Source organism: Psammomys obesus, unplaced genomic scaffold (genome assembly GCF_907164565.1).
Source record: "Psammomys obesus unplaced genomic scaffold, mPsaObe1.curated_primary_1811, whole genome shotgun sequence".
In the NCBI taxonomy this organism is placed as follows: domain Eukaryota; kingdom Metazoa; phylum Chordata; class Mammalia; order Rodentia; family Muridae; genus Psammomys; species Psammomys obesus.
In genome coordinates, this window is record NW_026595981.1 from 20,195,479 (window position 1) to 20,211,903 (window position 16,425).

The following is a 16,425-nucleotide window of genomic DNA, read 5'->3' on the forward strand; positions in this document are numbered from 1 at the left end:
GAAAACAGGGAATCTATTCCTAAACATTATTTAACATGGATGTAGTAATGAGGTTTCATCCTTGAAACCAGAGTATCTTCTAAGTATTTAAAGTATTTTGATTCAGAATGAACCCTTTGGGACGTCAAGCAGACAAAGTTAACTCAAGCTGAGCTTCCCAATGTGTTTAAAATCCATGCATTAAAAAAAAAAAAATCCATGCATTTTAAAGACAATATTTTTCTAGCTAACAAGTAAATCATTTTCATTTGCTTTCTCCAAGTTTCAGTCTTGTTAAGGTCAATTGGTTTTTCTACTCTTAACCTTGGAAGGATTTCCCCCCCAACACCTCTTCCCCAGGAGCTGCCTCAAATAGTGTCAAACTCTTAGGGGAAAATGTTGCTGTTAGTTTTTGGTTTTAAATTTAAAAAATCAGTACATGGGTCATTTCACTAGTATTTCATCTCTCTCTCCTCTCTCTCCCTCTCTCTCACACACACACACACACACGGGATAAAAAAAATCACTAAAAGCCACCACGTCACTCTGTTTCCATTTACAAACCAGTTTTACAAACAGCAAAGATTCAAAACACCTAAGTGGTTTTGCCTTTACATTTGGTTCCTTGACCAAACCAGGATATGATTCCTGGTTTTCAGCAGTCAATTTAGGCAATTTTTTTGATTCATACACTTCTTCCAGAAACACTCTAAATTTTAAATAAATTCTTATTATGACAACTCTTATTATTTCCACTCTTGAACATAACATAAAAAAATATCTGTTCAAAATATTTTTGTGTTAAATTACTGAAAAAAAAATTTTTTTAAGCTTTTCATTTCTGCAATGTTTTTTCAAAGTATACAGGAGACCAATATCAGACTTATTTCTAAATTGATTTCAAATGAGACTCCTGACCCCATCCCTTTCCCTTCCTCTTCCTCCCCGCCCCTCCCCCTCCACTCCCCTTTCCCTTCCTCCCCCTCTCCTTTTGTTCCTCCATTTTTCTTCCTGCTGCCGACACTGTCAATTCCTCTCCCCCTCCCCCCTTACCTTTACCCTCCTTTCAGTTTTTCTTTTCTCCCTGTTGCTCCCCTTTCCCCGTTTATTGTGCTGCTGACCCCTGCCCCTCAACTCTTGTCTTCCCTCTTCTTAATCAATATGCTTATCCACACTTCTCTTTCTTTCCCCTTCCCTTTCCTCTCCCACTTGTTAACATTCAAACCATTATCTCTGGTACCAGAGAGGATGCAGAGATGCTTGAATTAATTCCAAAAATAGGAAAGGTGTTTTTTTTTTTTTTTTTTTTTTTTTTTTAGAACTCCAGGACGACAGAGCCCAGAACGCCTTCACCCTTACATTCCCAACATTCACTGGAGAACAGTCACCACCAGACACTTTGACATCTTTGCATGGTTTTTCCCAGTCTCATGTTGCTTAAGACTAATTTTGTTTTCAGTTACATAAGAGATCTTTGAGAACAAGGACTATGCCTCACCCAGGGAATTTAACACATTGTTGACAGATGTCAACCAAAAAATACATTGAGTAAACGTGATTCTGTCTGACAAGGAGGGGACAGTATGATTAGGGAAAATGCTTTTGGGTGATTGTTGTTTTGTTCTAAAGTAAATAATAACACAGCACAATCACACTGAAAACAGTCATTGTTCCACATGAAAAATAGCAACGGAGGGACACCCCTGGGCTTGTCATGCCCTAGCTCTGTGCTCATGGTAGTCTTGTGCTCTGTGTCAACTGCTGAGTCCGTTTCCTGAGTTGTGTCAGACAGCCTGAGAATCCTTCTCCACCCAGGGTTTAGGTAAGCAGGCAACCTCCTCAGCTACTTGCCACATCCCTTCCCGTGCTGGGTTCCCCTGGGGCCAAACAGCCAGGGTAGCAATCCCAAAGAAAAACTCTACTTATTGCTTTCTGCTAAGAGCATCTTAGCATCTTCCTTCTGGGAGTGTCACTCAGACCCCATTAACCATATATAAAGATGGCTTATTTTGTTATGTCATTCAAAACTGTCACTTTGAAAGAGCTTCTCTTCTTGGTGATTCCCCAGATCCTCTGGGGTTCCCTTCTTACTCATATCAGATCGTTGATAACTGAATGTTCTAGCTACCAGTTCTAAGAGAAGGCAAAAAAACAAAACAAAACAACAACAACAAAAAAACAATTTTAATAGTGTTATAAATTAAACCTAAAATTAAGCAGGTCATGAAGGTAAAATTTGATTTTAAAAAGAATCGTAAGATTTGTTGCTAGAAAGAACAGAGTGAAATAGTGCACTGTTAACCCCAGCACTTGGGCAGCAGAGGCAGGTGAATCTCAGTGAGTTTGAGACCAGCGTGGTTCCAGGACAGTCAGGACTATTTAAAGAGAACCTATATCAGAAAAGAAGAAGAGGAGGAAGAAGAAAAGGAAGAGGAAGAAGAAAAGGAAGAGGAAGAAGAAGGAAAGAAAGAAGAAAAGAAGAAAGAAAGAAAAATAAAAATAGAATATAGTAAAATAGCATCTTGCACTTACATTCCATATGATTGTATAAAAGATTTTTAAACCTTTTGAATAATTAGAAAGAACAATTTTAAAAACAATAAAAACACTCTTTAGCCAGGTGAGGTGTGCACTCATGATACAGAAGCAGAGGCAGACAGATCTCTGTGAGTTTCTGGCCAACCTCGTCAACATATCTAATTCCAGGACAGCCAGGATTATATAGTGGAAGGAAGAAAGGAAGGAAAGAAGGAAGGAAGGAAGGAAGGAAGGAAGGAAGGAAGGAAAGAAGGAAAGAAGGAAAGAAGGAAAGAAGGAAAGTGAAAAGCCGTTTAAAAGCAGGGCATGCTGTACACATTAATCCCTGTAGAGATACACCATAGCTTGGCCAGTGGAAGAGCTCAAAGGTACAGATGCTTGTGGACAAGAACCTGAGCCCAATCCCCAGGACCCACATGCTGCACAGGGAGAACCCGTCTCTGTAGGTACAAGCACCCATGCAGCCGTCTGCAAGTGCACACGGCACACAGTGAAGAAATGTAATAGTCTTAATAAAATGATATTTACTGCAACATTTGTCATAACCCAGAAACCCCTAAAGCCTGCCATAACCATAACCGTGCCGTGGGGTAGCCGTGAGCAGCAACAATGGAAGAAGGGACGTGCACCGGCGCGGCTGACTCTCACAGTGACCCAAAGCTCTGAAAGTGAGGAATTACACGCATTACGGTTCTAATTCTGTAAGTTCAAGAATGCATAAAACTAAGCAGTAAATTGTTTCGCTATACATCCAAAAGAAGTGAACCAAAGAGAGCAGAATGCGCTTGATTCCCGCAGAGAGGATCACAGAGAGACCAGTGGAGTACTTCAAAAATAGGGAGCTGTGCAGCAGCTATGTACAGGTTCTGATTATTTTTCGGGAGAAGTGGGTACGCTCTATACAATCTCTTTATTAATTACAGAGTTGTCATACTAAAGCCCAGTGTCTGCAAGCCTATAATCCCAAGACTTGGAAGGTGGACAAAAGAGCAGGAGTTCAAGTTCACCCTCAGCTATCTAGTAGTAAGACTGAAGGCAGCCTGGCCAACGTGAGACTCTGGACAGAGAGAGAGAAATCTGATAAGAAACTCCAGCAATGGGAGGGTGGCTGAAACACTGAAATAAGAACTCTGATAATTCTCTTTAGAAATACCACTCATTAATCTTCTCTTTCTCCATCTCCTTCCTTCCCTTCTCATAATTTTCAAGATCTCCAGACAGAATCCAGTATATATTTTACAGTAAACTATTAAAACGTCAAACAAAAATTCAAAGGAACCATCGAAGAATACGCTTGCAAACCAAATCAAGGGTTGTTTAGGCTCATCTGATGTCCCAAGATTTCATGCCACCAGAATTTCTTCCATTAGCACCCAGAGCTGAAGGTTAACTGCAACTCGCCAGATCAATCCCGGATGTGGCCTGACTTTAGCTAACGGTCTGATTAATTATACATGTCTTCATAGTAAAATGAGATGGTACGCGCGCTGAGACTTAGGAGCCAACGCTACAAAAGGCAGGGGAACAAGCACACAGATTCTCACGTGGCCCTTAAGTCCCGAATCCTGCAGGCACATCACCGCTCTCCAACCCTGAGCCCTCTCCTTAGCCACCCTGCAATCCTCTGGAGGTGAAGCCCGGAGAATCTCCTTCATCAGTCCTAGATGATGTGTTCTCCGACACACTGGAAACCACAGGATGGCATCCGTGCCGCTTCCTCTCTCTAAGTGACTGGTTTCCATTATTTTCACCACACAGAGACCCTCTGTTATATCTCCATGAGCCCAGTGGTTTGAAAAAGAAAATGCTACCTATCAAAAAAAAAATTCATTGATCAAGGAATAGCAAAAGATGCCATGGCCACACACAGAATGTCTGCTCTATACAAATTGCAAAATTCCACCAAAGGCAAAGACATTGAAATTTGCCCAAACAATCCTGGTGTGGTGGTGGTGCACACCTTTAATCCCAGCACTCAGAAGGCAGACACTTGTGGATCTCTATGAGTTCAAGGCCAGCCTGGTCTACATAGGGAGTTCCAGGACACCTGGGGCTATGAGAAAGAAAGAAAAAGAAATTTGCCTATGCAGCCTTGCCTTGCAGGGGAAGGAATCTCAGTCCTCTGAATATCCCAGGAATGGATACCCTATGCTTTCCAGCATGCCTAGAGGGAGGGAGTATGATTTTTTTTAAATTTATTTTTATTTTATATACATTGGTGTTGAGATTTATTTATTATTTATACAGTATTCTGCCTGCACGTATGCCTACAGGGAAGAAGAGGGCACCACATCTCATTATAGATGGTTGTGAGCCACCATGTGGATGCTGGGAATTGAACTCAGGACCTCTGGAAGAGCAGCCAGTGCTCTTAACCTCTGAGCCTTCTCTTCAGCCCTGAAAATAGCTTTTCATTTATTCTTTGAGAGTTTCGTATGTGTGTATACATTTTGGTGACACACCCCACCCTCCTCTCTCATTTCCTCCCATTTCCTTGAAGCCTTTCTACAGGTTTATTTTTTTTGTACTGCTTTTATCTTTTTTTAAGTTTTTCTATTTTTAGATAGGGCCTCACGATATAGCCCTGACCAGCCTGGAATTTGCTGTGTCGAGCGAGTTGGACTCAAAAGAAATCCTCCTGCATCTGCCTCACAGGTGCTGGGACCGAGGGGATGCGCCACCACTGCCTGGCTTAGTTTTATGTTTTTAAAATAAATAACAACAGCTCAGTGGGGCAGCGCGACATAACTCAGAAGGTGAAGGTGCTTGCCTCCAAGCCTGACAGCCTGAGTTCAAGCACCAGGAAGAACACCATGGAAGGAAAACTCACTTCCCAGAGTTGTCCTCAGACCTCCACACCCTGTGGCACACAGATGCCCATCCACACACCAATTAATAAGTGAAGCTTAAAAATTGAGCTGGGTACAGTGGTGCACGCCTTTCATCCCAGCGCTCGGGAGGCAGAGGCAGGCGGGGCTCTAAATCGAAGGTAGACTGGTTGACAGAGTAAGTTCCAAGAGATCCAGGGCTACACAGAGAGACCCCATCTTGAGGAAAAAAACGAAAAGGCAAAAGCAAACAAACAAAAAAAACCAATAATGCTAAAGGCATGGAGGTGCACGCCTTTAATCACAGCACTCGGGAGGCAGAAGAAGCAGACAGAATTCTCCTGAGTTCCAGGTCAGCCTGGTTTACATAGCAAATCCCCGGCCAGCCAGGACTACAGAGTGAGACATGGTCTCAAAAAATAATAATAATAATAATAGTAATTAAAAATAAAAATTAATTTAAACACGGTATATATATACGGTATCTCTGTGTGGTTTGTGTGTGTGTGTTTCCAGCTGCCTGCTGAAACCAAAAGCATTGCATTTCCTGGACCCGGAGTTAGAGGCAGCCGTGGACAGCCTGTGCCCGGGAATCGAACCTGAGTCCTCTGCAGGACAGCAGTGCACACTCCCAACCTCAGGCCACTCCGCTAGCCCTAAACATAATTTTGAAATAGTCACGTATTTATCTTATTTTTACCTGTGTGAGTGTGTGTGCGCGCACACGTGTGTAGTGGGTAGGATGCACACAGAGGTGTGAAGAGTCTTTCAGCTTCCCTGATGCTAGAGGTGTAGGCAGTTTGTGAACTGTTGGCAGTTTGTGGTTTTTGTTGTCGTTGTTTTGGGTCCGGGTGTGCGTCACCTCTGGTCTCCTGCTCTGCAGGGGTGTAAGAGGGATCAGGGAGGGGACCCGGCTTGACTTTCTGAGTCAGCCAGGGAGCTTGGAGACAAGAGGACTTCAAACGCAGAACCGAAGGCAGGGAAGGCCTGCTCTGAGTCAGCAGGCCACTGAGGCAGGCTGAGCCTGGAATATCTGCAGGGTCTGTGTGCTTGTGTGAGGGGGAGGTGGCGGTGAGTCATCGCTGGGGACTGGAAGAGCCAGCAAAGGCCCTGAGAGAACCCAGGAGGGGCGGGGAAGCCAGGGAGAGCCTGCCTCTCATGTGCACCGCCACTTCGTGTGTGTGTGTGTGTGTGTGTGTGTGTGTGTGAGAGAGAGAGAGAGAGAGAGAGAGCGTGTGAGTGTTTCACAGGGTAACCCAGGCTAGCCCGGAACTCATTTTGTGTTTAGGCTAGCCTCGAACTTGGGATTCTCCCACCTCAGCCTTCCAAGTGCAAGCACTGCACCCACGGACGGTCCACGACACCAGCTTCTCTCTACCTCATGTTGAACCTCTGATTTCCAGGGTCCCCTAGTATCTCCTAACCTGTGTTCTCTCCACCTGACAAAGTTCAGGCCCAGCTGGGGTATCCTCTGACTCCCCCTGTCCGTGTCCTCTAACCCCCTACATCTTGAACTTTTCTGTAGAGAAGCAGGAAGGGGTCTCCGCTCCCTCCTGAGGCCCCTCCTCCCACCCGAAAGCACGCAGAGACTCCGAGCACCAGGGCTCTGCTCTGGTATGCTGAGCTGCCGCTTGGATTTATGGAACTAGTCTGATCAGGTTCCAGTCTGATCGGGTTCCGCAGGCCTGTCCTGAGGGTGCTAAGTGGACTGTGTTAGCATTTGCAAAGTCCTGGGTTTGGTCCCCAGCCCCATAATTACGAGGAACAAATTCTATCCGCTCTTTCCAACCTCCGAAAATTTCCCAGGACCCAAGTGCGATTTGGGGCGGCCTGGGATGCCTGCTTGTCTCTGGTCTCCTCTTGGCATTGCTGCTCCTCGGAAGTGGAGAAACTTGTAGACTCAAACCTACCACCTCCCTTCCCCAGAGCCCCCGACACATCATCTTTGATTGCCCAGTTCAGGGAACAAGAACCTCCTCACTCTCAAGGGGAGACTTTTAATGTAACACATGCCTGAAATCCCGGTGCCTAAGAGACTGAGGTAGGAGGACCACATAGTTGAAACCACCCTGAATTACAGAACAAAACTCTAGCCTCAAAATCAAACAACCTGGGTGTAGTGGTTAGTTCCTGTAATTCTAGCAGGGAGGGAGCTGAAGCTAGAAGATTTCTGTGGGTTAGAGGTGGCCAGCCTGGGCTACGTAGTGAGTTTCACGATAGCCTGGGCTACAGAGTAAGACCCTTTCTTGGGCTGCGTGGTGATGGTGGCACATGCCTTTAATCCCAGCACTGGGGGAAGCAGAGGCAGGTGGATCTCTATGAGTTTGAGGCCAGCCTGGTCTACAGAGTGAGTTCCAGGACAGCCCGAGCTACACAGAGAAACTCTGTCTCAAAACAAACAAACAACAACAACAACAAAAAAAAAACACACAAAAACAAACAAACAAAAGCAAAAAACCTGCATATGTTAGTGCCTACCTGGAATCCAAACACTTGGAACAGTGAGTTAGTTAGTTCGAGGCCAACCTGTCTCAAACGAACAAACAAACAAAATGGCCATGGAGGCACACTCCTCTGTTGCCAGCACTAAGAAGGTTGAAGCAGCATAATTACCACAAATTTGAAACTAACCTGGTCTAAATAGTGAGATCCAGATCAGCCAAGGTTACATCCAAGACCCTGCCTCAGACAATCAAATAAAAACCCAACAACAAAGAAATCAAGGGACAGTTGGGAGGAGGCTGCAAGAGGTGACAGAAAGGGCGCAAAGGCACCATCTCAGAACACATTGACAGAGGACCTGGTGGCTCTCATGGTCTTGGGAACTTACCACAGAGCCCTCCCTGCCTTGGCTTTGGCACCAGAGTCTAGGCCCCAGAGAATGGCATCAACTTTTTCTCTGGATCCCCTCCACCTTCAGACAGAAGCACCCAGGCGTTAATACAAACCCTCATAAGTCCACTAACTGTGTTGCTCAGCAGCATGCAAGACCTCATGCAGTCCCTGCCTGCCCTCTGGAAGCGAAATGTGCCCTGACATCTAATCTCAGCCCCTTGGTAGCTGGGAGATGCAAGGCAAAGCTCGCTCCCAGAGAAGGAGGCAGTCTAAATGGCGAGTGATGGCTGAGTAGGCGGGCTAGGTTTCCAGGACGCTGAAGTGAGCAGTCTTTCCAGTCCAGCGACCTCTCATCCCACAGGGGCACTTAACTCAATACTGGATCTTCCAACCAGGCCACCGGAGTCACAGAGTGACCATGATTAGGCCCCGGAGCTATAAGCAGAACACTGTCTTGCTGGGTTAAGGGTTCCAAGGACCAGGATGAGTGAAGAAGGAAAGGAAGAACCCAAGAAAAAGGCCTTCCGGGACTGCCAAAAAAATGGTGCCATAGCCATGTCCTCGGTACTTGTGCTAAGGCAAAGAAAGCTCCCAAGGGTCCCTGGATTTAGAGGGAGACATCAATGAACCCCGAGAAACCTTAGTATCCTGAGACGTGGTCTCAGTGTCATAGTTTCTCCTACGGCTCCTTCTGGCTGATGAGGGATAGAAGGGCCTGAGTCAGAGCTCAGAATAATGACCTCAGAAGATCTGTGACGATAGAGGATGTGACAAGATGACAGGCTTTGGGATTTGAGGATGGGCTTAGGTTTTAGATAGGGTCTTGCTGTTTTGTTTATTTAAATCAGGTCTTATGACACAGGGTCTTTATTTCTTTTTAAGTTTTTTTTTTCTTTTTCATTTTTTCTTATTTATTTATTTGATTCATTTTACACCCTGTTGCCCCTTCCCTCCTTTCCTCCCAGCCCTACCCTCTTCCCCTCCCCCGTTTTTAGGTTTTTCAAGATAGGCTTTCTCTGTGTGTAGCCTTGGCTTTCTTGGACTCTGTAGACAGGCTGGCCTTGAACTCTGAGATTCCTTCCCGCCTGCATCTGCCTCCCAAGGGCTGGGATTAAAAGCATGTGCCGCCACCACCGCCACCCAGCTTTTTAAAATATTTAAAATATTAATTTTTTTAAAAGATTATTTTTATGTGTCTGAGTGTTTTGCCTGTCTGTATACACACGTGCTGGGTATGTGCAGTGGGGCTGCAGAAAAGGGCATCAGACCCCTGGAACTAGAGGTCTAGGCGGCTGTGAGCTGCCACGTGGGTGCTGGGAACCAAACCTGGGCCCCGTGCAAAAGCAACAAGTGCTCTTAACCGCTGAGCCATCTCTCCAGCCCCTTGATATTTCTTTTCACTGGTGGATTAAAATTGATCGAGAGGAGCAGGGCAGTGGTGGCCCACACCTTTAATCCCAGCCCTTGGGAGGCAAAGGCAGAGAGATCTGTGACTTCGAGGCCAGCCTGGTCTACAGAGTGAGTTCTAGCACGGCCAGGCCTATACAGAGAAACTTTGTCTCAAAAAACAAACAATTCATAGTAATAATAATAATAATAAATAAATAATATCTTTGTGGAGGGAGTTATATCTTTCTTGAGCCTCCAACATGTAAATGTGCCTTGTGATCCCTTGTATAGTGCCCCAAGTAGGAAACCACGTGACTGTAAGCTCTAAATTCACCCAGAGTCACTAGAAACTCTCAAGACACCTGCCCTGGGGTGGCCTCCTTTTCACAGTGCCGCCATCATCAGCTAACACCTACCTCTGGGATTCAGACCAACACGATCCCTTCTGTTCCCCCAAGAACCCACCTATGGCTTTGTGGGAGTGCACCCTCCATCTGAGAGTGCCATCCCAGTCAGCCCTCACCCAGGAAACCCTTTCTGCCCACAGCATCCAAGAGGAAGTAGGGCAGAGAAGGGCGGGCCCTGTGAACAGAAAAGCGGGGAGAGAAAATGGGGTGCTCAGGCTACCCTGCCCACCAGGCAGGCTCCAGATAAAGCTGGAGATACCCAAATGTTAATCATCCATTAGCCCAGCCTAGATGGAAAGGGAATGGTCGTTAGGTGTGCTCGATGGCCTCCAGTGGGCAGGAGCAGTGGGCTTTTACACTGCTCCTGAGATAAGAGGCTTTCAAGCTAATCAGTGGATGTGCGGTGCCTGCATATAAAGAGGCTAAGACCAGGTCTTGAGGCAAGATCCTGAGAGCCAACAGGTAGAAGAAAGAGACCTCATCCTGCCCTCCTGGAAGAGCTAGAAGAGCAGTGGGGTAAGAAAGAAGCTGGGAGCCAGGTGCCTGTAATCCCAGCACTCTGGGGGGCAGAGACAGGTGGATTGCTGTGAGTTTGAGGCCAGCCTGGTCTACAAAGTGAGTCCAGGACAGCCAAGGGCTACACAGGGAAACCGTGTATGGAAAGAAAAAAAAAAAGAAAGAAAGAAAGAAAGAAGGAAAGGAAGGAAAGAAAAAGAAACAAAAAGGAAGCAAGCTGGGACAGGCCTGGGCTGGCCTGGGAGGAAGTAGATCTCTGGCGCCTTACCCTCTCTTTCCTTGTCTGCCCCGGAATCTAGAAGATAGTTCAAAGAGATTCTTAGGAGACCAGGACTCACAGCCTTGGGCTAGCTCTGGCCTTCAGGCATCTGGAGGAAGGTTTCTAGACGCTTGCTATCTGCTATCTCTCCTGAAGACTGAAATGGGTCCAGACCCCAGAAGAAGGGTGGATGAAACTTTAGGAAGAGTTCTGAGTTGAGATAGTTAAGCCTGAGAAGGGGGGCAGGAGGATAGGGTGTGGGTCTCTGCGTGGTGTTTGTTTAGGGGAGGGATATGATGTCTGAGTTAAGGGCTTAGTGGGAAGCAGAAAGGTGGGCTGCTATGAACTCTGTTCGGGCTTTAAGAGGATAATCTTTCCAAATCCTATCCCTGTGATGTCTGGTAAGCAGCCAGGAAGGGGGTTCCCACCACCTAGGCCTTTTGCTGTTTGCTTCTTCCCAGACCTTCCATCCTACCCTTCTTGGAATCCACAAAGTGGGATCAGATCTGGGTCAAGGCTGCATGTCCCTCCCAGCTACCTCACTTAATGCCCAGCACCCCTACTTGCTCCTGCCCCACCCCAGCTCTCAGCACCGGCGGCCTGGGCTCCCACAAGTAGCTTCCTGGATACGCCCTCAGTGCCATCCTGGCCCTTTTCCTCCCTCAGCCGGGGGACACAATCTAGGAAGATGGTGGTGGCTGTGAGGACCTGCTCTCTGCTGCTGGTGCTCCTGTTCCTGGCAGTCGGGCTGGGAGAGCATGAAGAGGTTCAGTTCCGGTAAGAGTGGAAGGAGGGGGCTGGAATGCAAGCTGGCTTGAGGGTAGGGGTGGTGGGACCAGCCAGTCAGCAGCCTGGGCATGCTGTAAGGTCAGAATTAGAGGGTTATTCATTAAGAGTTCCTGTTGAGCCGGGCACGGTGGTGCATGCCTGTGATCCCAGCACTCTGGGAGGCAGAGGCATGTGGATCTTTGAGTTCGAGGCCAGCCTGGTCTACAAAGTGAGTCCAGGACAGCCATGGCTACACAGAAAAACCCTTCCCAGAAATAAACAAAAAGTTTCTGTTGGAGAGAGAAAGACTGTGGTAACTAGGTCTGTGAAGGGACTTTCTGGTGGCTGAGAGTCACCACTGAGGCACGCATGCATTCACTCAGATCTCATAGGAGCTTCCTGTGCATCGGGCACATGTCAGGATGCACGTGAATAAAGGTCCACAGATGGCTCGGGCCAACACAGACACACACAGAGAAGAACCACACAGACATGTCACAGAGCACTGTGGACCAAAGCCAGGACAGTGATGGGACGGGGGAGGGGGGGAACCCTGAGGGTTGCAGCTCACTCCCGGAACCCCGGCACCCGGCAGGCAGAGGCAGGAGGTTTGAAAGTTTCAGGCTAACCCGGGCTGCATCACGAGACCAGGATCTGGAGAGAGGAGGGTGGTGGTGGTGATATAATCAGATGCTGTGTTTGGGAACAAGGCAGAGACTTTTCAAAGCAGAGCCCATCTCTTTCAGACGTGAGGATAATCCACGTACGACGCAAATGAAGTTGGCGTAAGCTGTGAAGGAAGGGAAAGCTGTCAGAAACACAAGGAGAGACCAGTCTGTGGGTGTTGAAAACAAAGACTCAAATCCCAGTGAGGGGTAGCATGTCAGTTCATTCGCCGCACTCCGGAAACGGGGGCAGGCGGTGGCTTCCAGGCCAGGCAGGGCTCCATAGGGAGGCCCTGTTTCAAAAAAAAAAGAATGGAGATTTAGGAAGTCATATCCCAGCGCCAGGGAGAGGTGGCAAGAAAAGCAGGAGTTCGTGGTGAACTTCAGCTGCAGAGCGAGTTTGAGGCCAGCCCGGGATACGAGAGACCGTGTTTCCCCAAACCGTAACAACACAGCAGTCAAAACCAAACCAACAGCAAATCCCAGGGAGTTGAGGCTGGGGGATACTTCTCATTACAGCATTTGCCTAACACGCATGAGACCCATAGGTCCCTTTCTTAGAACTGAAACAACGAACAACGCCCCTCTCCCAGAAACTTGGGCCCAAACGACTCTTGGATGGGTCATTTATACTGTGTGGTTTATTCTCTCTCTCTCTCTCTCTCTCTCAGATTTATTTATTATGTATAGTGTTCTGTCTGCATGTACACGTGCGGGCCAGAAGAGGGCACCAGATCTCATTATAGATGGTTGTGAGCCACCATGTGGTTGTTGGGAATTAGAACCCAGGACCTCTGGAAGAGCGGCCAGTGCTCTTAACCCTCTGAGCCATCTTTCCAGCCCTCATCATAATCATCATTATTATTATTGAGAGATGGTATCTTGCTATATCGCATAGGCTGGCCTTGAAACTTTTTTTTTTCCAGACTGAACTCAGGGCCTTGCACTTGCTAGGCAAGCGCTCTACCACTGAGCTAAATCCCCAGCTTCTGGCCTTGAACTTTCAGTGATCCTCCTGACTCTTTGTTCCAAGCACAGGCGTGAGTACACTTTATTGTTTAATGACTACAAACCAAAGGACTGGATCAAGCCATACAGTTTTCCCCACCTTCCCTTCACTGCTATCCTGTTTTCTATCTCTTGCCTCTCAGATCCCATGCTAAATTTGGTGGCCCCCGACCTCGAGGCCCAAGGTACGCAGAGGGGACCTTCATCAGTGATTATAGCATTGCCATGGACAAGATCCGTCAACAAGACTTTGTGAATTGGCTGCTGGCCCAGAAGGGGAAAAAGAATGAGTGAGTAATTCCCTATACCTCTCCTGTCCCATGCCGAACTCTGCTATGCTCACACCAGCTCCCAGGTGACCACATGGGCTGGGAGACGCACAACTCCACAGACGCCTTTCAATAAGTGACAATGAGGAAGTGGCCGTAACCAGGGCCGTGACACTGACTGGCCAGTAGACCACTCTGGGGCGGAATGGGTTCTCCCATCCTTTACTTGTAAGGAGAGGAGTCAGAGAAAGGTGCTGTTTGCTCAGTCTTTTCGATTCTGAAGCGCTGTCAGGGATGGAGGCAACTGAATACAGGCGGTGGCATGTGCCTGTGTGTGTGTGTGTGTGTGTGTGTGTGTGTGTGTGTGTGTGTGTGGTGGGGACCTTCAATTGTCTCCTCCAGCCAAACTAATTCCCGAATCATCTTCATTTCAGCAGTTGGAAACACAACATCACCCAGAGAGAGGCCCGGGCCTTGGAGCTGGCAGGACAGTCTCAGGGAAGCGAGGGGACAGGGGTGCAGCGGAGGTGAGCCCACTGTGGGGAGCGGGGAACAGAGCCGCCCACCCTCTGCTTTCACTGCTCCCCCCTCATACTGCACAGGGGGGCAGGGGCCTCACGATAAGTGCCTCTCTCTGGGAGAGCTCAAAGAAGGGGGCCCAGTGAGTAAAGTCCTGTGACTGAAGGTAGACATGGATTCCGTGAATCAAGAAGAGCAGGGAAGAGGGACCTCAGACCAGAGCTTCTGTCTCCTTGACAAACCTCAGGAAGGCGGTTGAGGGGACCACTGGAAGACCTGGGCAACTTCCCAAAGCCAGACTCCCGGGATCAGCCATGCGCTCTGAGATGAGTGTGAGGATCAGGGAGGTTCTCTCTGAGCTTACGGGGATGCCTTTTCAGATAGTTTTTGAGGCGAGGGGGTGAGCTACCTACCTCACTGCAAAGCCGTGCTTGGTTTTGCCTGGGATGGTGGACCCTGTATTCTCTGGGTAGGCAGAACCAGGTAGGGCGGCAGCCCAGAAGAGGCTCAGGTCTGAGGGTGGAGATAACCCAGGGGCAGCAAGTTGTGTTGGCTCCCCAGCTCTCGACACAAGCTTTAAACCCAGCACACGACAGAGGCAGAGAGAGGCAGAGGCAACCCAGCCTGGGTTACATAGCAAGTTCTGGGCCAGCCAGGGCTGCAGAGTGAGACTCCGTCTGAAAACAAATCACCTTGGCTCCTGCCATCGATCTCCTTTGCAGCTCTTTGCCCAAAAGCCTCAGTGATGAAGATGTGCTAAGGGAACTTCTGATTCAAGAGCTGCTGGCCTGGATGGTGGACCAAACTGAGCTCTGCCGGCTCAGGTGGGGAAGCTTGGGGGGGGGGGTGTCTTTGGGGGGTGTTAGAAGTTTAGGCTTCCAGGTGACAGTGGCATACGTATTCAGATCTGCATGTTTTTGGACATCACTGTCTGCACGCATGTGTCTTTCTTGTTGGGAACTGAACCCAGGCCTCTGCAACTGCTAAGCAGATGCTCTACCACTGAGCCATATCCCCAACCCTGCTTGATTGTTTGCTTAGCCCAGGCTGGTCCGGTGTTCTGAGTGTAGCCCAGTGGACCCCAAACTCATGACCCTCCTTTCTCCCCAGTACTGGGGTTGTGGTTGCGTGCCATTATGTGCGCCGTTGTGCTCAGTCCTTACTCAGATCTCTGTCTTGGGACACACTGGCAAAGTACTTCCCCTTTCAGACCCACAGAGTATTCATTAAAATCGGATCTATTATGGGGTGTGGAGTCTCACATCCGTCACCCTAGCACTCGGCAGGAGGATCTGAGGAAGACAGCCCAGAAGCTTGAGTGCAGTCTGCATTAGCGAGTTCTGAGACAGCCAGGGCTACATAGTGATAACCTGCCCCCCCCCAAATTAAAACCAAAACAGCAAGATTTCCTTCTCAGCTTCCTCCGGCTGAGATGCTGCTCTCCTGCCCTCTGTCTTCTCACCTGGCTGCCTGCTCTGTTCTCAGCTTTCCCTCATGACCTTTGGGCCAAGGCACCTTCCCAGGGCTGGGAACCATATTTGTTCACATTGCCCTGCTCTAGAGCCACTGTTCGTCCCAGGGGCCATTAGCTAGGCTCTGTTTTAGCTCGAGGGTGTAAACACGGTGGCCTGACCCCTGTGCCCCATGGCGGAGAGGATCTGCATCCAATACACAGAAATCGAGACACACCCAGCCTTGCTGGGACCTGGGGAGGCCTGGAGGGAGCCGATGCGGGTGCTTTCCAGGGGGTGAAAAGGGAGAAGGGGGATTGGAGAGATAGCTCAATGGGTAAATAACAAGCTTGCTGAGTCCCATGGCCTGCAGGGACCAGAAGCCAGGACCACAGCATGCCTTTAATCCCAGTGCTGAGGCAGATAAGGTTGATCGCTGTGGACTGCCAGCCTGTCTAGCTAAATCAGTGAGCTCCAGGTTCGGTGAGAAATCCTTCCTTAAAAAAGATGGTGGGAGCCAGGGGCGCTGGTGCAGGCCTTTAATCCCAGCACTTGAGGGGCAGAGGCAGGCGGGTCCAAGGCCAGCCTGGTCTACATAGTGAGTTCTAAGACATCGAGAGAAAATAGTGAAGCCCTGTTTTTAAAGAAAAAGAAAAGAAAAGAAAAAGGTGGACGGAGGCTGGAGAGATGAGCCAGTGGTTAAACACCTGCTGCTCTTCCAGAGGACCGTGTTTTGTCCCAGCACTTACGTGATGGCACCGCCAGCTGTAACTCCAGTTCCAGAGGATCCCTTCAGGCCTCCACAGGCTCTGTATGCACATTGTGCACATACTTTCATGTGGGCAAAACACCCAACACACATAAGATAAAATGAAATAAACCTTAAAAAAAATAAGACAGACAGCAGCCTGTGGCCTGGACATACATACATGCACAGACACATGGATACACACACACACACACACACACACACACACACACACACACACACACA

At 48.4% G+C, this 16,425-nt stretch overlaps 1 protein-coding gene across 2 annotated transcripts in view; it reads left to right on the forward strand.

The window, feature by feature from the left end:
• The first annotated feature begins 10,429 nt into the window (after window positions 1–10,429).
• Gip (gastric inhibitory polypeptide) overlaps window positions 10,430–16,425 on the forward strand; it is a 6,386-nt gene continuing 390 nt past the window's right edge. Inside the window, exons 1-5 of one of the 2 annotated variants that reach the window (XM_055620337.1) lie at window positions 10,430–10,492; window positions 11,418–11,528; window positions 13,336–13,482; window positions 13,896–13,988; window positions 14,703–14,804. In XM_055620337.1, the coding sequence (XP_055476312.1) occupies window positions 11,440–11,528; window positions 13,336–13,482; window positions 13,896–13,988; window positions 14,703–14,804 (431 nt within the window). In that variant the 5' untranslated portion in view covers window positions 10,430–10,492; window positions 11,418–11,439. The remainder of the gene's footprint in view (window positions 10,493–11,417; window positions 11,529–13,335; window positions 13,483–13,895; window positions 13,989–14,702; window positions 14,805–16,425) is intronic. The other variant, XM_055620338.1, reaches the window with a different exon arrangement.